This window comes from Betta splendens, chromosome 2, assembly GCF_900634795.4.
Source record: "Betta splendens chromosome 2, fBetSpl5.4, whole genome shotgun sequence".
In the NCBI taxonomy this organism is placed as follows: Eukaryota; Metazoa; Chordata; class Actinopteri; order Anabantiformes; family Osphronemidae; genus Betta; species Betta splendens.
In genome coordinates this window covers 17,743,795-17,768,823 of record NC_040882.2, presented here as the reverse complement: position 1 = coordinate 17,768,823, position 25,029 = coordinate 17,743,795, and the positions used below count along the sequence as shown (strand labels likewise).

The window sequence follows — 25,029 nt, the reverse complement described above, 5'->3', positions numbered from 1 at the left end:
TTAACTCGCACCTCGCGCCGTGGTGTCGGTACAACGCCGGCCCTGCCGTCAGAGCATGGGGCCGCTTTTGAGTTCAGGAGGGTGAAGGGTGCACATGTGGCTAATCAGAGGTGCATAGAGAGGCCTGTGCAGATGCATTAAAGCAGAGTGAGGGACAGAGCCATACGGTGGGTCAGTACTTTAGTTCCTATTCCGCGCTTTGTTTTATAACATCAGTAAGAACGCAGACAGAACTCCCTGAGTTGACTCACCATTTCCAGGCTCACACTCCTCCAAATCTTCGTCGTCACTAGGACACTCAGCTGACGCTACCAAGAGGTCATCCGCATTCTGCAGGAACAGAGACAGGAAGGAGAGGAGATGGAGTGAGGGACAAATTGTATTTGTGTGGAGGATACACAGAACATCTAACAGGATTAAGGCTGTCACGGTGAACGTCCCTGGCGCCACTGATACGAACACGCAGACTGATATAACCGGTGGAGGTGCATTATAAAGAAGAAAGGCTGCGAGGGGACGTAAATGTGGTTTGTGGAGCATTTGTTATTAGCAGCGAAAGTGGTGGAAATATGGAGGTGGGTGTGCTTTAGGAGTAGCACCCATGTGTATTTATGTAAGCAGAGATGCCAAAGTAGTAAAAGTGTTTCTGAGCAAACACCAATCAAAGAAGTGGAGCTGGCCTGAAACTGTGGGCCTCCTCCATCATGTGGGCGCACACATCAGAGAGAAGCTCTATCACACAACTATGATGCAGTGCACTTTGTCTTTATTCAGGAATGTTTCTTGAAAGCGCGGTGGCCGTTTGAAGCCGCCTGATGAGCGGCGCGGCGGACATGAGCTTTGTTAGTGCGGCAGATCCCGCGGTCGCGGATGCAAAATGAAAACAAATTAAATCTGACAAGGTGCTTCCAATTTGTGTGGCCACCGCTGCATGACTCAGAGAGCCGCGCGTCTGGACGCCCAGGCCTCCTCTCAGCCTGTTGTTATCCATAAGGGGCTCAGCTGATAGAACGAGGGGCTTTTATCAGCGTAATTGATTCCAGCGCCACACTGCGACTCGCGCTGTCTCTTATTAATCCACGGTGTCGCTGCGATCATTTATTAATGACATTGCGTGAGTCTGAATGTGTGTTCACATCACCTGGGTGTGTGAAACAACCCGGCTCCCGTTTCCCAGCAACATCTCCATCACAATTGCTTTTTGTATTCCACGTTTGCACAGAGCATAATAAATCCTTGAAAAAGTGCACTTTAATTTAACCAACCTGGGCATCAATGCACACGTGTTTTAAGCTGTTAAAAAGTCATCCAGCATAATAAACTGACTTGGTGCCTACAGAGGAGTTTTGCAGGTGTTACTTAGTGCAACATCTGTGCCACACTTCGCAAAAATCCAACTCTCTCGCTGCTAAACAGCCCAAACATCAGTACTCGGCGAAGTGTCTACGATGATAAATTATCATGAGGCTGACAGACCCAGTGCAGGGATAAATGGTGAAGGAGTCCCTCTGAACTGTAGTTTGACGCTGGTCAGAGGTTTCCTCATCAGTCGCCAGGTTGACTCCACAAGGAGACAGCTTTGAACCGTCTCACATCCGTCCCCACCAATCAGAGGGGGGGATCACAAACACCTGGGAGTGCGCTCGCTCAGCTTGAGACGGCAGCAGCCGGGGCGACGCTTTGGATCTTAGTTTTATAACACCCTGACACCACATTTGGGTCAGAGCGAGACAAGTGATGACGCCGGCTGTTTCGTGGAAACCCACAGTATCGAGGGGGCGAGGGGGGACGCACATCAAAAGGTAGATCTTTTATTCTAAGCATCAAAGCACATTATTTCACTGTGATCAAAGCCGCTGTGTGGCCGGGAGCTCATAACTTTTGGAGAAATTGAAATTTGGGATTTCGCTAGGTTGCTTCGTGCGACACTGGCCCGTCTCCTGGCTCCGCTGTGTACAGGTGTTGGGGATATGCGTCAGATTACCACTGTTCCTTTTAGCTTTCCCAACTGAAGTATTTATAATACTACGTTCGCTCTCGCTCAGCACCACAACCCCGTTACATCACCTTTATAAAGTTGAGCAACACTTTTAAACTTTTAAAAACATTTTTAAAACATTGCAAATCAATAAGCTTGCATTCCTAAAAAAAGGCTGTTAAAAGAGATTAGTCAACAAAGTTTTAATAAGTCCACCAAAATTTGTGATGTGAGCTTAAACAAGTTTGTTGTATGAACTGTGCATTAACTGGCCTTGGTGTAGCAGAGTCCAGATCACAATGGAATGCTACACTGGAGGACTTGGCCCAAAAGAAGAGAGGGGCCACCACCATCAATCAGTCAATCATCTAATCAGTGTAAGCATTTGATATTATTCTTGTCATCTAGGATAAAATATGGGTTTATGGGATTTGCAAGTCAGTGCATTTTGTCATCTAATCATTCACTAATCACATCTCAACTAAAGATGTTACTCATCTCGAGAGATCTCTCTCAATAAATTATCAATTTTCTTTAATGTACCACGAGTTTTGAGTGTTAACTAGCTTTCTGCTTCCTCCGCTTTCTTCCCAGTGGGGTGAACAAAATCTGTGGTGCATCCTTTGAATATATCAAATGGAAAATAGAGTTAACACTGCACACACAAATAGGGATATAATACAGTAAATCCTACAGCTCCATCCATCCATCCATCCATCCATCCATCCATCCATCCATCCATCCATCCATCCATCCATCCATCCATCCATCCATCCATCCATCCATCCATCCATCCATCCACATTGTACAGTACATGTACATTACATACAGTTTATTGTTAGTTTGAGAGTCTCATGGAGTCTTCAGAGTCTGCATGTGGACTGTTGAAAATACTAAGAATTGAATGATGAGCGAGTATTCCAGTACTAGTACTGGCACATTATGCTTTTTTCTGGCATAAGTAAAAAAAACAAGCAAACAGTGTGCCTTTTGAACCGGAGGCTTTTTCCCTGGACAGAGATACCACAGTGTGTTTAGAAAAGCAATTGTTAAACATTTCCCATCTCAGCTGTTTAAAAACAATGTAATTCACAGCCATTGTACAACTATTGTACATATTTTTAGTTGATAAGAGCAGTTTGTCAGTGTTTGACAATTTTAACACAAGAGTTATCGTTTTCATTTGCTTCACTGAAGCCTCTCAGTTTGACTCTTCTTCATTGTTGAAGAAAATGAGAGCAAATCCCTGAATAGCCAGTATTCAGGCACAAAGGGGCCATCTGTATGAATGATCAGGACCGTGTAACCAAATATATACGCCAATAATGCTTTTATGTTTTTGTGAGCACAGCAAAATATTGGCTCAGTGGTCATTAAAGTATGTAGATGAGAATCTCTGGCAATCTCCCTCCATTCTCAAGTACATATCATCAGTGCTATTTTGGCTATTGTGACGATACGTTATGTTCAGTCAGGTACATAACCATAAAAACGAAGCTGGTAAAATGTATATGTTGCAGAAAAATAGAGCCTTACCAATAAAAAACACTCTAAAGGTGGGACTCTGCCATTTTATGACTCAACATAAACGTCTGTCAGCAAATAAACTACACATTATTGCTTCCAACATCAGAGAAGACAGCGCTCCAGCGTTCTCTGCTACTCTAAAATGGTTGTAGATAATTTATCAAACAAGGCAATACACGGCGCTTAGGTCCACTGTCACAAACACGATAGCAAACAGGTTAGAGCCAAGAGCAAGAACAATCAGGAGAGATGTTGATTTGGTTTTCAAGCATTTAATAAGTACAAATTGAAAAACCACAGCCTGGAAACATGAACATTCTAAATTTAGGAAAACTAGAAAACAAAGTGCTGCAATGGGAGGAAATAAGAGTTGAATTACAAGTAATCGAAAGCCTGAACTACTAAGAAAACCGAACCACTACAAAAAACAGGAACTAAACAATCAAGATGGGAACCAAACCAAGAAGCAAACACTAACAAACCTACGAACCGTGGAAAACAAGATGAGCTAGAGGTCCGAGAAGCGGAGCAAACAAGCACGAGAAACTGGGATGACACAGCAGAAACTAGGAAACGACAACTGTAAGTATACTGTAAATACAGTCTCAATCAACACACAATAAACTCACACTGCCACCAACAGGCCGGAGGGGGGAACAGCAGCATTCACAACACAGTCTGCAGCTCATTATATGCTGAACACAGAAGAATGTTTCCGCCAAGAAGTCTGGAGCCCAGAGATATGATACTGAACCGAGTGGATGGCCACATGTGACATCTCCGAATCAGGTTCCACTGATATCACGTTGTTCAGAGATGACGCAGAAACACAAAACCATCTAAGTAGCGTGTGCCAATTGGACGCGCTCAAGACAGCGTTGTCTGTAAAGAGGCTGAGACTAACAAAGTCCAAAAATGTAACATGGCCTGACAAAAAAGCAGGTATTAGTGGAATAGTTCTGAACATGACCACCTTTATTCATCCTGTCAGCTGGCATCAGTGCACTACTTTGACTTTGGCAGTGAAAGCTTCTTTATGTGGCTTTTTATAAACGTAAAGAAAGAAAATTAGAAGGTGTTAATACAAAACTAACATTCCAATTCTCTTTGAACTTGAGATACTGAGTGGCACGACTTGTGTAGCATCACCCTGACTACACTGTAATTGGCAGTCCTGCCTTTACTCCAAATGAGACAGATAAGGCTTTCAAAGCATGGCATCTGCGACGGTTTGAGATGACGATGAAGGGGACGGAGAACGGGCCGGTCTAAATATAGTACGAATCTGCTGATCGTGGCTGTCAGAGACGAGCACGGCTGGCTAGCTGACTGATCTCAGATAAGCTTCTGTGGACATGAATAGCGCTAATGAACAGAAACCAAATAAGACAAACACGCTGGTAATTGGCGCCTTGCTACTGTGCTTCCTGCAACATCAAAGTTTGTTGGACAGCTGAAGTTTAAAGTGTGAAATGGACATCTTTTAAAGATGAGATTTTTCAAGTAATCATAGTACAAAGCGAGCACAATACAGAAATAGCTGACATTATGTACGTCCAACACCGTCAGAGGAGGCTTGCGTCTCTTCTAATGACAAGGCCCAGCTCATAGATAATGATACTTAGTGTGGACTACAGACCCCCCCCTCCACAGCCGGGGCCTGTTGTGCGAGAGCAGTGGCCATGGATCACCCGCCACTTTCATCTTCAAGAGTGCTTGAGAGAGTGTTTCCCTACTGTTTGCTAATTGCTGCTTACCATGACGATGATGGCTGCGCTTAGCACATGTGGTTAATCATCACAGCATAAATCACAGCCCTTCACATCCATGCGAAGAAGAGTCGTAAATATCATTTTACGGCACCCTGAGTTGTTGTGCTGTTGCAGCACCGGCAGGATTTCTATTTCATTGCATTGCTCCCCTCCTCCAGCCTTTGTTAAACTGTCTGGATGTGCTGTAATTTCTGACGTCCTACCATGTCTGGGGTTTAATCAGGCATAGCTTCACAGAGGAAATCAAAATTGCGGTGTTGATTGGTCTAATTGGCCTAGCCACGCAAAGCTGTTCTGTGACTCCATCTCAGGCTAACGGCTGCTTGAACATCTGAGCATAGCTGAGGGCTAACAAGGCGAGGCACACGCTAAACGCCGCGCCGACGATGGGACTGTGTGACCTTGCAGCTGATGTATGATTTCTTTTGAAATGCACGTCTCCCTGTCTGGGCAGGGCCGTCTGGTTACGTGACCATGCTGTTTGAACGTTCAGACATCGTTCTCAGCACTTTTGATTGTGGAGGAACTCTACTCCAATTAGCGCCAAAATATATAATGTTTTACGTGTGAGTAGTCAGTAAGCGGGAATCACAGACTCACCTGTGTGACACTGTCTCTTATGGTGGACGAGCGGGTTTTGCGGGTGGTGGTTGTGGCCAGTGTGGTGGTTGTCTCCATGATTGTGGTGGACATATCAGCCAGCGGCGTGGTGGAGGTGGTGTCAGTAGTGAGCACCGAGGGTACGTCACCCACCAGACGCAGGTTACCCTGGGTCTGGACGTTGGGGTCGCCCTCAGCTGCCAGTTTGAGCACCTGCAGACCATTGTAATACAGGCCTGAGATCTGGCCCTGGAAGTGGCGCCCCTTCTCTCCACTGCCACCAATTTTGATGAACGCCTGGCTGTTGAAGATGGTTAGCTGACGACCTGATATGTGAAAGTCGAGGAGAAGGACAGAGGAAGACAAAAGAAACAGGGGGCGACAAATAAAAATCAGTCATTGTCTCTGGATGAACCTGCACATGAAACAGTATCATACAGGCGAAACCGGGGCTTTGGAGGGACTGTTCACGTGGGGTTTCCTTAGTAACACCTTAGGGAGACTGGACCTTGGTTTGAAGCTGCAGCTGGGCATGTCCCTCTTTCCCAGAACGGTGCCCTGAATGTGGCAGTCATATAGATTACGGGGGCAGTCGCGGCTTGACCCTGAGACTGAAGGTTCACAGGGAAGCGCATCTCATTTACCCTGAGATGGAATATATTAGAACAACGCAGGGTCCATGTCATTGACCTCCAACGCACCTGAGCTGCACAGTGATAAAGCACATCTGCCAGCGGAAAAAGAAGTCGCCCCGCTCTGCCACGCAAAGCCGGAAAAGGAGATCCTCATTGGAAGGAAGTGTTTAATTCAGCAGGGGCCGTCGTCTTTGGTCATTACCATTCATCTGGACGGATGGATGAATGTAGGCAGGATTAAGTCGACCATTCAACCAAGGTCCAGTACTAATGCGTTACCAAGGCTTGGGGGTAAACGGGTGGAATTGGAAAAATCTAACACAGTTTGGACAAAGCTTTTCTCCACTGAGTTTCTTTTGCTGATGTCAGTTTAAGTTTTGTTTCTTGTTTTTTTTGACTGACGCTTTGGAGGGAGGATTATTGTGGAAAACTGTTTGAAGGACATGGGTTAACAGGCCTGATGAGGTAATTACTGAAGCAGGAGGACTGGAGATGCCAAAGAGCTTTTTTTTATGGATTAATCAATTCTTGCAAGGAAAGAGGGAGCGTGTTTGCCCATGAGAAGAACACTGCACTAATGTGTACAGTTGAGAGTGAAATACAAACTCTCTGGAGACGCTGGGCTACAACCACTGAAATGAGAGACCTCTGGTCCCAGGTGGGATTTAGCTTTACTTGAATGGAGAAGACATTTGGATTTATTACCTTTTACATGGATTTTCAGGACAAATGAAACCTCTGCATGTCTGCAGAACGGGGCTAATGTTTCCTCTGTTGAATTGCAAGCCAGCACGGACAGACTTCTCCTAAGCAGCATGGAGATGCTGAAGACCGTCCCAGGTCCCATTTGTTTCCAATTAAGAAAGCAGTGAGGGTACCTCATCATTGTAATTATGATTGATTCTCGATCTGCATGAGTGTACTCATGGTGACATATGTGTAACACCCATGTGGATGGACTTATCAGACAAATACTGCAGATCAACATACGTGTGTCGATACGTGGGTGTTGAACCATCATTTTTCAGAATGCACATCTGTGGGTCTACAGTGTTGGAGAGACAAATCGTTTCCAGTGACATGGGCCATTACACGTGTCATCCCATCTTCAGATCATTAGGCCCATCAGGGGCCCACGAGGGACCCAGCTCCAATCCCCTCACTTCATAATGATGAGACCTAATGTCTGCATATGCACCGTTGACATAATAGCTGAGTCTCACTCTATTATATCATGACTTAGCATGTTTGGTGTGGGAGGGCAATGAAGGAAAGTCAGATTGTGGACATCAGCAGAGAAAGTCTATTGGAGTAATCATGCTTGTGTAGACACAGACAGACACTTTTGAAATCCACACAGAGGACACATTGGAAGACACAGTCAGAAACACATTAAAACCACACGACCCCCTCCCCCAGTATCATTGTTCACACATACATACACACGCACACGTCAGCCCAGGGGGTCTTAGGTTTCACACAGCCCCAGAGAGCTCCACTGTCCTTCTGAAGGACTCACGGAGTGTGGACACTTCAAGGGCGGTGCCTGAACGGCATCAGTCCTAGTGGTTCACTGAGCCACTCAGGTTATTCTACACCAGACTCTACTGCGAGTAAGGGAGTGATCTGTTGGGACAGGACAGTTTACTCCATCGTCTAGTGTTGTGGTATCGCATCTGCACTCAGTGACACACGGTCGACAGGTACATGGGATTATGATGCAGAGTAGTCGGGAGGAGTCACACTAAAATGAATGTGTGGAATATTCCTTGAGCACCGGAGAGCAGTGAGACAAATCCCTTCTGAGAGTACGACAGCTAAAAAAAAAAAAAAACGGAGGAAAGGTGCCCTCCGGACAAGATGAAGGGAAATCAGTGTTTGTTTTCGTGGCTGTCTGGTCAGGATGAGACCCTAACAAGGTCTGATGAAGTTATTGTTTCAGTGTCTGCCAGGTCAAATCAAAAGTGACACGCGGGTTTAGAGCCAATTTTGGCAGCGCGCTCCAGAGGGGTGGGGAGGTGGAGGGGGATGGAGAAGAGGCTCCGGATGACAAGCAATCGCAACGCTTCACACGCCAGAGCTGCAGCAGAGAAAGGGGTGTGTGTGTGTATAGTAACTGATGAAATGTGTCAGTGAGGTGACCTTTATGTGTTGATAGCTGGCCTTTTCAAGTGGTGCGGGTTCGCCTCGCATTTATTTACATAGGCCTTTTTTGTGTGTGTGTGTGTGTGTGTGTGTGTGTGTGTGTGTGTGTTTGAGTGTGTGTATGTGTGTGTGTGCAGAACACGAGGTTTGCCCGCTGATGAGGGTCTACTGGGCCACTTTAGTGCTATTAGATGGATGCTACATGTTAAAGGCACAGGCCCCTAGTGAGCGAAGACTCAGTGACTGTCTTACTGTACTGCTAGTATCTACTGTACAGTCACCTCCCCGTAGGTTGAATCGCTTGGCTGATAACAGCTTCTCTATGACACCGCATCTCGTTAATGTTATTGGTCATTGTTATAATCACTGTTCTCCCTCCTACTATTTACTTTCAAGTCCCTTTACTTGTTTGTCTATGTGGCAGCTCCCCGGCCGACCATTCGTTGCTCGGGAACGAGAGCCGATTAAAAACATGAGCGGACGGACGGGAGCTGAGAGAATGGGGACATGAGACAAGACAGGAGAGAGGGAGGATGACGGATGAGGAGGGCAGAGGCAGAGCGAGACGGAATGAGGGTAGAATGTCAAAGAGAGAGGGGGGGGGGGGGAGTGAGGGCGCGAAGGGAGGGACGCGGCGCAAATGACAGACATGATGAACGGAACGAGAGGGATGACACCATTAAAGGCGGAGACGGAGAAAGGGGCGGAGAGCGGAGCAGGAGGAGGAACGGTGGGAAGAGCGCTGAGGTGTGTCCCGTGGAGCAGCTAATCACGCTAAACCCGGCGTAATGACTGGGTTTCATGACGCGCACCTGTCTCAGGCTGGTGCTTCACCACACACCAGAACACATGCTGATACCGGCGTGGCGGATACAGGTTTACACAGCACTGAAGCGTCATGCTCAACCAGACGTGCTGCGAAAATAGACTCAGCGGAAGCTAAAGAGACTATACTGGACGTCTTATTATAAAAAACGGGGGATTCTACGATGCCGTTTTAAATGATAAATCAGCAGACTCAGAAACCCCAAAGGTGACGACTAAGAATGCGCCTCCCTGAAAACTGGCTGCGCCGCCGTACAGTTTTTCCCCAGTAAATGCGCTGAAAGTAACTCAAAGCCTGACTCACTTTCTTGAAGTGCCACACTGGCTGCTCCTCAAAGCAGCCAACACGACACTGATGTGGGGAAAAAAAATGAAAAACACAGCGTCGCGCTGAAAGTTTTATTCCTCTGAACTTTAAACAAATGAAGGTGAAAATTGCGGAGCGGGAGCCGACAAAGCGGCGGCGGGACAGTTACGCCGGGCGTGAATAAATGCAGCGTGGAGGAGAGAGTTATTAATATTAGTATTTGTAAAACGGCTGCCGTCTACGTGGTCCCATTTGTGCGCTTCCAAGCGCTGGCTGTCACACGGTGGTGTAAATTGTCAGAGGCAGCGATAGGTGAGAAGCGGCGGTGCTCGTGAGAAGCGTTGAAGGCGACTGCACGACAGAAAGCGCTCGTATGAGGTGAAAATCTACAAGTGGGACGTACGCACTTCAAATCCTGTTTGTTTGGGATTCACTTCTGTTCCGTCTGTGAGCTGATGCATGTGAATATAGGCGTAGAACTGCTCTGCCGGCGTAAAAGGCGCCTGGTCTTTATGTGCCGACGACTTTTAAATGACCTGGGCCGTCGAACCCCTCCTCAGTTGCGTAGTGTTGCATCACGCCCGTCTGATGTCGGTTTCAAACAGTCGACAGGAATCTCTTTACATTACGTCCGGGCCCGAAGGTAAACTGTCCCTGAAAGCAGCAGCCAGTGGCGGTTGTGCACGGACGCGCCATCCTCCTCGACTTCCTTCTAAACGGAGAGAAACGGCTCGTCCCAGATGAACCCGGCGCGGTAATTACCAGCCGAGGCACGCCGGGCCGGGGAGTGGGCCGGGCTTGGGCCACGCTCCGCTTGCTAATGCACAGATTGCCTGTCGGAGGGTATGAAGTAATGGCCGCGTGCCTGCTACAACCCCCAGAATATAGGCGTTAGGTGGAGGGGATTGGCGGCTCGATACCACGCACTTCTATTTGTTGAAGGGAGGGCGGGGGGGGTGATCGGAGTGTAGCCGTCCGCGGTGGAGGGGATATGAACGCCCCCGTCACCATCACCCCTCTCTCGTCCTCCCGTTATAGAGGACGGACGGCCCGGAATTCACCTCCGCCAGTGCCCCTCGCTCGGTTGGACCGCTCGCACGCGCCGGCGCCGGGTTTGGGCTCATAAATCCTTCGAGCGTCGGCAGAATTCCTAATATCCGTATCAACAAACACGGGCTCCCCTCCCCCCGTTTCTCCGTGAAATAAATAAAGAAGAATGAAGAGGCGGAAAGAGAGAGGAACATAATGGGGGCGGGGTTGGATGCCGACAAAGTAGATTATGAAGTGTTCCCAAGTTATCGCCGCGGCACAAGGCTCTCTTTGGTAATTAAGAGCGTTTTGCTTTTTACTCCTCAGAAGTTGGGCTGGTGTGGGTAGAACACTATGAATTAATTGTGTTTGACAATGGAGATGAGAGGCCAAATGCAGCATGAAGTTAGACTAAAAGCTTTGCGAGGCAGCGTGGAGCCCTGAGGTCCTCGAGGGTGCGGAGACTGTGGCAGAAAATCCACAGGACTCCGGAGACAGTAGATTGGAATTAATCAGATGTGCTTCTATCGCTGATCTCATATCTGCGTGTAGATCTTAAACAAGCGATAGTGGAAGCAGGGACGCGGGGGGAGACTGCACAGTCGCTGGCTCGGGACAATCTTCTTTCTTTTTATTCGCTCCCGCTGTGACTGCGCTGTTTTTAGGCCATTTCATGGTGGGGGACCATGAAATAACAGAAAAGTGTCCCGTCTGTGCGGCTACAGAGCAACCACTTTTCTACTCGCGAGCAAGCCCGTTAAAATTCATACGATTTCCCCCGACTTTTCTCAGATGTGGCCATATTAGCACAGAGGCGTCAAATGAGAAAACAGCATAGCGGCTCAGCAGGATCCGCGGCTTGTCTCAGATGGATTTGGACCCCAGTGACGGCGGCCCGATGTGAAGGAATCTCTGAAATGGAAGTGGGACCATGAACAGCACATCTGGATCGGTGCCCGGCCTGGAGAGGCTGATTTGGGCGCCGGCCCCACACCAAGTGGGAGGACGTGATTGCATTCGATTAGGGGATGGGGGAGCTCACAGCAGACCATTAAACACTGAGCATTAAACGTGGTGGCTCCGCTAGCGTTTTAGGCCGCAGAGGCCCGATGTCCTGGACTTCCTCCTCCCTGCAAGTATGTAGCTCAACTCGCAGCGTGATCATCATGCTGTTAGCTGCTCTACATTCGCCAGCGGAGGACGTAAACCTCCCATCCTTTAGGGAGTTATTTGCTTCCTTTCCCAAATTCAGATGGTATTTGTAATCTGTGTTTTTTTTAAGGCACGGGGAGGCACTGAGACACTGCCTTTAGGGGAAAACACTGCCATCAAAGCCTGGTGTTCGTGGTCAGGATAGAACGAGTGGGGAGAAACCCGGGATGACAGTTCTATCGCGAGGAGAGAGAGGACAAATGTGAGCAAGTTCCAGATCAGACGGAGCTGTTGAAAACTTTTGGGAGTGCGATTTTCTTCCCCTCCGCTGGGTCCTTGTAATGGCTGCCGTTTTGCATTTAGTCAGCAGGCCCGGAGTGGGCCAGAGACGCTCGCTCTGATCTGACTCACGCAGTGGGGGAGATGGGATAAGGGCCCGAGAATGAGATGCGGCGCCGCAGCACCGCTCTGCTCCAGGACACCGCTGGCTCCGGTGACTTCTATTATCGGCGGGTGTGAGTAAAATACTGATTCGCGGGTGTGGCCGTCCTTGTTTTGTCCACACGTGAGCCCTTAGATTGGCGCCAACGAGTGCTAGCACGAGATGGTAATAAATTAGAGAAGTGCTTCTGCGGGGAGACCCACTGGGCTGAGTGTGTCGAACTCCGGTCAGTTTCTCTAACGCACATTAGGACACACACAGTAACAATCAATAACAATCATTGAGCAGAACCCCGTATTAATCACAGTGTGAACCATTACAGGACGTCTGCACACGCCATTCACCCTCAACACCACACACACAAACACAGTACAAACACTTTCAAACCATTTCCCATTTTCTGGATAGTGAAAACAATAAATGTTAAAGGGACATTTCTTCTTTTTCTTTAAATGACAATGAGAATTTAGAGCTCGGTTATTTGCTTTATTTTAACCCTCTGAGTTTTGTGGCGTGGAGAAACACGGGAGAGTTTTTCATTTAGTAGTAGTTAGGTTTCTTTTTAGCTTTCTGGGTTTGCTTTTGTTTAGTGTTTGTTCCGAGCGGCCTGTCCAAGTTCTTCCGAACACTGACATCCAAGTCCAATTGCGTTCGAGCATTAAAGATCATTTATAACATGGTTAGAACTGAGGGCCCTCGGACTTTGGCGCCAGCGAGGAAAAGCTGGCAGGTGGTTTTAATCCACAGCTAACGCTAGGTTTGCAGTCATGAGAGGAGCCCTCAGCGGTTAGTGTGGGTGGAGTTTGATTTGCTGTTAGGTGGTTAGATTCTGCTTAGACGCTTCTTAGATTGAGCTTCTAGCTTCCTTATCAAAGCAACAAACAGCTTTAACCCTTTGAGCTCAGGAATATCAGCTAACCCCCCTCGTTGTATCTAGACTAACATGTCATTTGAGTCATGACAGAAACGCTCTCGTTCCAAAACCACTTTGCCTCCTCAGTCCATGACGTGTGTGCGACATTTCCTTAACAAACCCCATCGAATTAAGAAATAAGCCACCCTGAGCCGTGCCTCTGAAAGTGCACTAATCAAAGCCACTTGAGGTTTGGTGAGGATTATTTGTTTATTTCTCTCAGTGCTCTCGTCTAAATGATTGGACACAGGCTCATTTGAAGCTATAGAGGAAACAGAATAATACATTCAACTTCAAGCTCACTCTGTTTAGACTTTTATAGCTTGCGTGCATCATTTCATACATAAGTGGGTAAGTCATTTTTTATTGATCCAGTTGTTCATTCAACTTTCATCTCCTAAGCCTTTTTAATTCTGATTCGCGTCCTAACTACCCTCAGCAGAAGTGCATTCCCCAACGCAGCAGAGGAGAGCAGAGAAGTCAGTTTTTGGAGATGAATGCAAGAATTGTTTTGTATCCATGAATAAATATGCAGTCTCTTAATTTATCTTGTCTGTTGCATGAATACTTCATTTTGCTCTCAGAGTAAAAAAATCTCCTCTATCCCTGCATGTGGTGTCATTCATTTCAAAGAAGCATCTAAAACTGACTGGGTATTGCTTAAATCTCTAAAGTTGTCTTGACTACATTACAATCAGATGAGAGGATGGAAAAGCTGATAGACAGACACAGACTAGCTATTTTTTTTGTCTGACTTGATTTTATTCTGAGTTTGAAGAATCAACCACCTTCAGCAGCACAAACACACGGCACAAGACAAAGACAAAGAGGTTGGGAGGTTTGGCACTCAAAGGGTTAAAGAGCCATCGCTTTGATCGGACCACATTCGACTACTAGTTACACATAACGCTGGGCGGGAAATGAGGCCCAGGCGCTGCAGTGAATGCAGACGGATTCATAAACAGTCCCTTTAACTTTTAGTGACTTTCATAAGAGAGGTTTTTATCCTTAAGTCCAGTAAGAGTCATGTGATTTGGATTTCATGTCGGATTAAAGATAGTCAATGCAAGTTCACATTCAGCCAACAAAAGACACAGGAAAGAAGCAAACGGAATCAATAGGCTATTTATAAATCTAAACACATGTGGTCAGGTTATTGGGGGTTATGTCAGGTTATTTGGGGGTTAATTCTCTGAAGAGATGCAGCAGCAGTTGAAGGTGCTCTGGTTACGATCCCCTGGATATCTGCACTCCAATTATATTCAAAATGCCAATAGTGAATACAGAGGACGGCCTCATTTAAGATGAGAAAAAGTACAGTGTGTATCAGCCAATCATTGGTGGGAGTCTTCCAATCCACAGCTGATAACAGGGGACCTACAGTTAAAGAGCCAAATCACATCACCCTCCTGGCACTGCACCTCCTCCAGAGCGGTGGTTAACGGTGGGTTAGGCGATTGGATCATTAGTGGAGTTAAAGGGATTTTATTACCTTTGTCGAGTAGCCACTCGTCAACTACCCGACCGAGTCGGTATGGGATTCTTTGTCTAGCAATAGCCAGGCGGTCATTATCAAAGTTCCCTTTAAGAAATTTGGAGAAGACAAATTAAGAAGGTTACAAAAATCTGGAAGTTGAAAGGTTAGAGGTTAGAAGGGCAACATGGTAAATGTTTAGCAAGTTATGCTCTTTAAATCAGCTTTAGTTAGGACAGGAAGAACTTGATGGTGTGTTTTTGGTCGGTTTGGTTAGACAAGTTAACATCATTCTAGTTACCCTGAGTTTAAATGACTTTTTAAATGTACTGACAAGTTAAAAAGATTTATGAGTTATTTAGGACGTAGAGTCATTACATTTGCAGCGCTAAATGCATTAGCAGTAATGATGTCAATCCAGCTAGAATCACACACAGAGCAAACAGAGTCATTGAATATTGCTACACTGTGAATGAATAGAGGAAAGGAAGACATCTCAGGCTCAGCAATAAACCATTGTTAGTTCACATAAGCATAGATAAAACACATTTCATGGTTGTTATAAGGAAGACATTTCCTGGTTCCCATCGCACACAGTCGCTCATAAGACCCAGCAACGTGGATGAAGGGACACCCCACAATCCTGTGGAGCGTCGCTTCTCTTTGAACCGAAAGTAAAAAAAAAAAAAAACGATTTCGCCGAACCGTCAGCGCACTCGTTTCTTCTTTGCATTAATTGAGCACTTCTCAGTGGCACTTGGCAATTAGCATCACTTCATCAGCGTGTCAAAGAAGTTTCATCGCAGCTGTGCAAACTTATTATCCCACACTTCACTTCAATCAACCCCGGGGTCATGCCGCGCACATCTCCAACGCTGCCGATGGCATCGGTGCTGGGATCAGGGGATGCCGGGCTGATGGTGGCCAAGCTGGGCTCTGATTAAGGCTAATGTTGAGGCAATGTCAGAGGCTTCATTAGGAGTTATTGTCTGTCAACTAGTAATCTTTGCACATTAGTGAAATCAGAGACCTCTGGACCTAAGCCCCCCCCAAAGACAAAATCTAATCTCTGCACTTCTGAAATACACAAATACGATAAAGTGGATGTTTGTGTAGTGAAGTCAAGCCGTGATTGTATCCTAGTGAAAAACACTGTGAGAGTCTGTTTTAGTGGTTATGAAACAAGAAACGATGCAGAGCCTCTGGCTCCACTAAAGCCTGGAACAACATGTCAGACGCCGAGGGACGGTTTGGGGGCCAGCGTCCAAACAGCAGGCAGACAGAGCCCTGAAGAACATCCTGCATCCTAACTAGTGCGCTTTGATTCCGCTCCTCCCCCGACTACTCTGAGCTGCTGCAGTGATCTAAAATAGACCACCTCTCAGTTCTGCAGTACCTGCTTCCACTCCCCAGGGGTCTCTCTACCCACGCCTGCATGCGTAATAGCGGCTGACGAGGTGTGTGTACATGTGTGTGTGTGTGTGTGTACAGTATGCACGCACACACACACACACACACACACACACACACACACACACACACACACACACACACACACACACACACACACACACACACAGGGAAGAGGGCCAGAGCTGAAAAGATAATGAGAACGGAGCGGAGGAGAACAGGCAGCAGCGCAGTAGAAGGCAGGAATGAATGATAGATGGCAGAGAGAAGGGAAGCACATAGTGTAGAGGGTTTAAGTGAGGGTGGGTCCCATCGATCACATGACCCACCGTCCCTCATACGCTGCACCTGCACCTGCGTTGGTCCGACTCAAAGTGACGGGAAATGAAGCAGATCCAGTTACTGGTTGTTTTCATTTTTCATCACCTATAATTGCTACTAATGATGCTTTTTACTACCTGCTATAATACCTAAATTAACCCCGCAGGGGGTCTGAGGAGTCGTTACTCTGTTCAATACTGCAGTCGTTTTTTCGCTGGCGCTTTAAAAGCAGGATAATGTTTTATTGCTGAGATTTTCCAGCAACACACTGTACAGAACTTTCCCCGCCTGTAATGGCACCAGAGTGTTCTGGATTCAAAAGGAAAGCGCTCCGCAGCGCTTCAGCGTGACCAATTACATGCATGTGCTCACGCTGCACTTAAGATTAGCCGGGCGCCGCTCTGCTGTCGGGAGACGCGGCGCGGCAATTACAGCGCCGCTCGCACGCGGCCCCCATTTCGGAGGCGGCCGCCGAGTGGGAGACGGGGAGACGGATGGTGCCGCCGCCTGATGGAGGGACGGGGTGGGTGTGGTCGAGAAAGGACGGTCAAAATGAGAAGTGAGGGGAAGCCAAAGTGGTGGGAGGCTGTAGTGAGATGAATCAATCGAGAGCCTGCGCGGCCTCCACCTACTGCTGCACCTGCTCTAATTCTCCTCCCTCTCCCAACGCTCTTGTCTGAATCCCACTTTCTGCGAGATGATCCTCTGGAGTTACCGCGTTCGCCGGAGGAGCGGGCGTTCTCCCTCCAGTGGTGGACGTCCGATACGACACTTCAGCTCCTCCGTGGAGTCGCTCCATCCGTCCCTGCTTGGCTCCGCTCGCCCCCTAATCCCCTTTCCTTGTCCTACTCACTTATTCATTCCTTCTTGCTAACGCCTCCCCTCCAAACAGTTCTTCTGTGTTTGTCCTTCCCTTGTTCTTTAACAGGCATTCATCCATGAATCCGTGCTTCGTTCTGTCCTTCCTTCTGCCCCTGTGTCATAGTCTGTTTTGATCTCCTCCCTAATTCTTCTCTTTCCTCCTCCATCTTCTATTATGTCCTTTTTCCTCTTACTCCTTCCTCAGTTCTTGGTTGTCTTTTCAACCATGATTAATTTCAGTTCTGTCTCACATCCCTTTTTGCATATTTTCCTCACTTGTTTCCCCAATTCCAATCTTTCACCTCTTCATTCTCTACAGTAAAATATGTGTATTTTTTCTTTCTTGGCAATCGACCAAAAATAACAGCAGATGCAACTTGAAACAAAAAGATGAAATAGTGGAAACTGAGGGTGATTGTGAGCTTGGTTTGAGACGCGGTAGGAAGTGATGAAGCCATAAAGTTTTACTAGGCGGGTTTTGCGTATCATGCACACATGAGCAGTGTCAGAGAATCCAAATTCCATCGTGTCCTGCTTGTTTGTTTGCATCTGTTTGAAATGAGATCCTCTGAGAAATATTTCATTGTGAGTTAAGCAGAGAAGCCTCTCCCTGCTCGCTCCTGTCCTCACCAGCGGACGCCTGCTCTGCATGAGAATCTACAGATAGATTAAACAAATGGGCCCCTTCTGTCCTCCCTCACTGCCGACGTCACACTCACTCCGTCCCCAAGACTGTTCTCATTGCTTGATATGGAGGATGACAAACAACGCTATCAGACCTGGCACTCAAGGAAATATAACATAGCAGAGATTAGAGGAAAATTTAAAACAGTTTAAAACAGTACGTTTCCCTACGGGTGCATTTTCGTCCACTTCATCGTCAAACTATTCAGTTGTGTAGGTTAAAGCATGGCTCAGTGAAACCTACAGAAGCTATAGCCGTTATAAATAGCACGGGTTGAAAAAGATGTAAAGCAGGAAACGAGCCAGCGTCCAGCAGGCGCTCTGTCATCAGACATCAGAGGCCGGTCCACACTGGTCGCGTACTGTATGTCTGCTCAGCCAACATGCCTGCAGCTCTGGGCCTTCTGAGACTCAGCCTGTCCGCTATGAAACTCACTCTCTCCACTCTGGAACCCACAATTCTGCCCTTCCTTCTCCACGCTAGCGCGTTTGCTAGTTAACGGATCAGCTGCATTCGCCGCGACGGGACCCCCCATCACGAGCAGCTGTCACCGCCGCTGCGCTGGAGGGCAGGGGAAGGGCTCGCTCACTGACTGGCGCCCCAGGAGACAGAGCGGGGCCCAGGTCAGGAAAGAGCCCTGTTCAGCAGGTCCAGAATGCAGAGTGTCTGCTTCTGTCCTGCCCCGCGAGGCGCCGATCATCCAGCATATGAGCCACGCGCAGATCGGTCTCCTTCCTTATCGGTGCATGCGTGTGCGTCTGTGTGGAGGCTCTCCAAGGGGCCAACTGTGTATCCTGTAGCTCTGCAGGCGGCCAGATGCCCTTGTACAGGACACCCACACTGGAAATCCATCCATGAGAACGGAGATTACATTGGAGACGATTGGCCACCGGCCATCCTGCTCCCCCTCCCTCTCCCAGAAAGTCCTCTCTGTCAGGATAGCCTCATTCTGTTTTTCATTAGGTAACTTTAGATGGATCACTCTCATATCCACTGGGTGTTGTTCGGAGCACACGAGGAGGAGAAACCGCCGTTGTGGTTTGTAACGCTGTACAAGTAAAAGCTTCCCTGCAAACGCAACTTATTTCCTCTCATTCCCATAAATACAGTAAGTGGTTAATTATGGCACTGTGGTGATTTCGGCGTTACAGCTTGTGTCTGATACACACGATTTAGACATTTTTTAAATATTAAATTGCTGCACCAAAATGAATAAACATTTCTGCACTGGTAACTGTTAACGGTAAAGCTGAAACCAAAGCGCAGGAGTTGCGCTTCCTCATGCGCGGCTCTATTTACCTTCCCCCACACGCCTTTGTTCAGTGTAAATATGGCCCACCTCTGACGTATCGCGCTGCTTTAACTGCTCTCTCATCTTTCATCTGTGCAGCAGTTATCAATCCTGCAGCTCCTTTTCAACCCCCCCCCCCCCCCCCTCTTCTTGCTTCGACAGGATCCCCACCACCTTTCATCTCGGCCACGGTGGATCTGCGCGAGGGCGGCTGCCAGAGTGAGCCCCCCACTCGTGTGGAAATCAAAGTTGTCACTTTTCTAATTACCCAAAGCAATCTTTTCCCTCTCCTGCGCTGCACTACTTTACCGTGTCTCCTTCATTCTCTCTCTCTCTCTCTCTCTCTCTCCACATCATTACTTCCTTCGCTGTTTCTCTGTTCTCTCTTGTGCTCCATCATCCCATAGCCACAGGCCAATAATTGGAGATACAGTCCAACTGTGCAAGATCCAATCAGGAGGAGGCGCAGTGCACCAGAGGCCCAATAAGGGCCTGCAGAATGAGGGGCAACTGTCATCAGTGACAAGTGACTAAACTGGATCACTGCAATTAACATGGCCTTACTTTTCTGTGCTTTACTCTTCTGAATATTGGTGAATAAAGTAGAAATCCATGTGTGAAGTCCAAACAGTGCCCTTTGAGGATCAGCAGAAACTATTTTTTGCTTGAGGGTGTTATTCTTTATACAGCAGCTCAACAGTCAGACCCAAACGCAGACTGGGGCCGGTGGGGCTCCTTCTGTAACGTGTATGATATACACTGTTTTATTTAATATTGCAATTTATTATTTACTTGTCATGGATAATTTGTGGCCAATATGGAAGTACTAATAAGTGGGACACTCTAGGAACACAGGACATGTGCAGCAGGGGGGCAGTGGATTGATTTGTAACTTCTGTTCTAGTTGTCAGATCCATTTTACTCTAGTGTGAGCTTATAATGACATTTAATTTATATTTTAAATGTTATTAATACTACTGATACTTATGGTATCAGTGGAGTCCTTCGTCTAAGTGCACTCAAGTAAAAGTGGTGCTTTTTAAATTACAATAACAAGATAAAAGCTCTCTAATAAACATTACCTTCATCAAAGTTTACATGTTAAATATTAAGCTGAAATCATTTGTAATTTATCAATAAGTTAATCCACAGAAGAATATTTAATGATTTATTACTAAAGTTTGTAGGACCTTGAGAAAATGGAAATTCAACTGGAAAAGGTTCACAGTTTTCACTCAAACCTGGCTGATTTATCAATTAAAAAATGCAATGAAACAAGGTTTAAGTCCAACTTAGTAGTAAGTTTTTTTTACTATTCATTATTATTATCATTATTATTATTATCATTATTATTATTATTATTATTATTATTATTATTATTATTATTATTATTATTATTATTATTATTATTATTATTATTATACAGTGGTTTAACAATAATAGAACTATTATTATTATACCTCTGAGAACACTGTTTTCCACAGTAGCTGTAGTTGTAGAACTGTACTGTACATTTACTGCACAGCACCTACACTAATACACTGCTATACTATAATACTATGACATGGTCAAACTACTTAATAAGTATGGCTAAATGCACTGAATAATAACTACATACAAACTATCTGACATTTACAGTATAAATGACAAGATCAGTGTGTCCACCCTGGATGTAGTAGATTACGGTTACATGCATGAAGCTCTGAATGCTGAATACTGGCTTCATTAAAGTAGTGTGGAGTCCTACAGGCTGCTAGTGGACAATTCAACAATAAATACTGTAATTACTACTTGAGCAGAAACTACTACAACCGATACACAAGCCCACAGCAAAGACGCTGCTCCTGAACAACAAGGTAGTAAAGACAGACCCGTCCCCCCGCTCTCATCCATCACCTCCTGCTCAGTGCACCGGAGCCACACGGGCCTCCTTGCAAACCTTTGTCTCGGAGGCCTGAGCTGGTGAAGTGGATTCGGGTCCATGCTCCGCTGAAGTCCGCGTGCCTCCAGCCAGTTTCTGTCTGTGCTGGCTCGTCTTGAGTGCTCCTGTCCTTTGTCTTAATCCTGTTGCCCCCCCTTCAGCCTTCCACTGGCGCTGCTGGGTGCTTTCACGCTGCTTGTCCTTTGGGGTAACGGGGAAAGCTAGGCTAAATGAATCACCCCCTCCTTTATGTTGTCTCCATGCTTACTTACGCTCGGCGCGCTCTCACTCGCACTGTGGAGGTCGCACCGACAGAGACGGATACGTGGAAGCAGTGGGGACACGACGGGGACGATAACAAACAGTGGCAGGTGGACGGAAATCTGAGGAGTGGGTGCACCTTAACAGCTCAGCCAGGACCTAATGCCTCATCTCATCCCTTTGTCACCTTGAATGAATGCACTGACTGTAGCGGTCTCGTTTTAGATGTGTGTCGGCCTATTCAGACTTTTCAGGTTTTGCTTATTGCATTGTCTGTGAATGCGCCTGCATGACCTGTGTGTTACTGTACAGGCTATATGGATTCCCCAGTCGTGACCAGTCCAATTTGTGAGCCACCTATTATTCAAGAACATGCAAACCCTCATCCATCAGCCCCCCTCTGTCCTGGCATGACCCCCCCCCACCCCAGCAGCCGCATTCTCTGCCCGGTCACAAAGCAAAGTGACAGTTTCATAGTGGATCAACCGCTTGTAAATACTGGCAAGCGCAAAGAAATAGTAAGTGTGGAATAAATGCGTTGTTGATATTGTTATATGAGCGTCGCAGCCAATACGCTACAGTTATAAAATGCAGCCATAAAGTCCTAATGCCAAACGACTCGCAGGATACGCTGATTTACTGCGGTGAATCGCAAAGTGTGAATGTGGAGTTATTTGTAACAAGGGAAAATGATGAGGCGCTGTGCGAAGCAAAACTAGATCCACATACAGTCCACTCCTTCCTGGAACACTGAGGAGCCCTTTCTCTTACTGTACAGTATCTACAGCTTCTCCTTCGTCCTACTCTGACCCTAGATCTGCTGGAAGGGCAGTGAAAAGCGAATGTTTAGGTTATTGCCTCATTTGTGACTCTGTTACGTGGTTATGAGCATGAGTCAAAGCCTGTGTTTCCACTGTGTAACCACAGTCACTGGGCGCTAGGTGTTTCCAAAACGTCACCCACACTTTGTACTGTCCCTGAACGCCTCGTGCTGCTGCTGCTCAGTAGACATTCCAGCAGCGACAATCCCAGTATATTTGCACATTTCAATTTAACAGCGAACAGATATCATGTCATTGTGTGGGAGGTCTATGTTGAGAAGTTAAAGCTGGGCCTGTATTGAAGCCACAGAGTTCAGGGCCAGTGAACAGTGTGGGTCATCTGAGTTTTGGAGACTGGTTACAGCTAATGTTCAAAAGGGTTGTTGTGACACTGATGCTCCTGACCCCGACCTTTGCTCTGTGTTAATTCTCTTTAATTAAATACTTTGTCATCTTACTTTGTTAGGTTGGATCTTCATTAGACTTGGTCAGAAACAGCAAAACTGAAGTAATAACTGTGCCACATAAGGTCCGCGTCCCGTCTCATAACAGGTGAATCACAGGAATAAGGTGTGAAATGCTCCGCTTATGGCCCTGCTGCTAACATCTGTCTGCTCATCTGTTGCCAGGTTGGACAGCTCAGTATGATACAGGGATGCTTCCACTGAGCCAGGCTGCCATTTTGGGAGTGTAGCAGGTGGGCAGGGCCAGTAAGTGCGGCTGCGAGGCCCAGCGGGGACGCCTGACACACTGGATTAGCTGGCCGCATGCTCCTCCGACACACTTCGTCTGCTCTCCGTCCATCAAACGTACACAGACACAGACACACACACACACACACACACACACACACACACACACACACACACGCTTGCTGCGGCACGTCGAGGCAGAGACGGACAGGAAACACACACACGGGCCGACGCGCTCCCTGGAGACGGCAAACATCACTTGGCGGGACGTCGGGGGAACGTGTTGCTGCGCTGCTGAACGTGACCCGTGACGACCGTGTTTGCTGTCAACATCTTGTCTCACCGAATCATCACCTCACAGCGGTGTTGTGTTGCTACAGTAAGCCTGCTGCTGGCAGGCCCGGGCCCTAATGGAGGCTCTGAATGCAAACACGTCGCGGTCTCATAACTGCTTTTGGACTGAAGCCCTAATTATAGTGTGTGGAAATATAGTGTATGTCAGAAAAACACACTCAAAGATAAGCTGTCACAGTCTTTGTTGTGCAAAATGGCAGGTTAACGCGCTCCCTTTCATCTCCACCAGCCTCCTCCGTCCCAGCAAACCTTTACGTTTCTTAGGGCCTAGTCGGCGAGAGGAGAAATCACACATGTAATTCTGTGCTTACACTAGAGAGCATTAGAAAGACTCAGACCTCCAGTACGAGCTCCCAACGAGGCTGCCTGATGTGGGTCACCACAGGCCCTCAGGGGAAATTGTGCTTCCTTCATTTCTGAGATCAATCTGACAATTCTGGCATCTGCTAACATTTTCTTCTAAATCTGGCTACATGAACATTTTAAGGCGTATTCAGTGCTCCGCTGGGACAGCTTGGCAATTACATTGCATAATATAAGCATCAAGAAAATGAAGAAGGTCTGAATATGTTGTGAGAATAGAGTATTTTGTCTCGTTTAGAGAATCAGAAGGAGACTAAATCACCAATCTAGGTCACAAAACTCGTTTCAACAGGGGAGCCCTCCCTAATCCTTTCTTCTTTCTACATTCCGGCTTGGCTCCCTCTCTTTACACACCTTCTGCCTCAGCCAGACTTCCTCCCCGACAATTCCTCCACCCTTTTGGAGCCCCGGCCCCATCCGAGGTTTTTGTTTTCCTAATGTGCAGCTTCTCGGTTTTCCCAGCATGCCGAGCCGCCGAACAATGACGACTGGAGCCGTCAAAGTGGGCGCCCAGGAGTGGTGTAACTGCATTTAGCTGAATGAATCAAGGCTCTACAGTACAGAGCGACCCCCATCCGTTTGCTACTCTCAGTCCCCATAACCTCTGAAAAACTTCCGTCGGGCTCCGGCCTCCGCCACACAAACACTAAACCCATTCAAGACAGTAACAAACAACGAAATAACAGCTTTCAAGTCTTGATCAGAAACAAAGAAGCGTTTGACACGGGCGACAGCAAAGCGGCTCAGGGGTGGAGTGGGGAGAGGAATAAAAGGAATACAATATGGGCTGCATTAACGTGTCTTGATGAGACAAAACAAACCCGCATGATGACACCCTCATGCCAATGTTAACAGGCTGCGCCGCTGCTATTTTAGAAGGGGTTGGAGCCATTGTAGGTTGAAGGCTCCCGTTTGAAGCGTGCGCTGCGGTGAAAAAGGGCTGCATTTCCATCATAATAACAACTGGAAAGAGTGAACCGTCACCGGGTGCTTCCTCTTCTGGCTGTGATGCATGGCCCTCAGTCTGGCCTCGCCGCGCTGATGGATGAGCAGCAGAGGACGCTTCGAACAAAGCCCCACAATACGGGATCACTGCTGTGACAGAGCGTGTCACCGTCCCGTTGCTCTATATGTCAACTGGAGTAAATATCACGGACACATTAGCGGGCACCGTCCCTGCTGTTTAAAACAACGACCATGCATAAGCGGCGCTTGGACACAATGGTGGCGGAGCGGACTGACCCCGGCGG

At 47.2% G+C, this 25,029-nt stretch overlaps 1 protein-coding gene across 1 annotated transcript in view; it reads right to left on the bottom strand.

Annotated features, from left to right (window-relative positions):
- Window positions 1-25,029, bottom strand: part of nrxn2b (neurexin 2b) — a 437,402-nt gene that overhangs the window by 9,287 nt on the left and 403,086 nt on the right. The window contains 3 exon segments of the mRNA XM_029166692.3: window positions 252-330; window positions 5,878-6,203; window positions 14,818-14,907. Of these exon segments, the coding sequence (XP_029022525.1) occupies window positions 252-330; window positions 5,878-6,203; window positions 14,818-14,907 (495 nt within the window).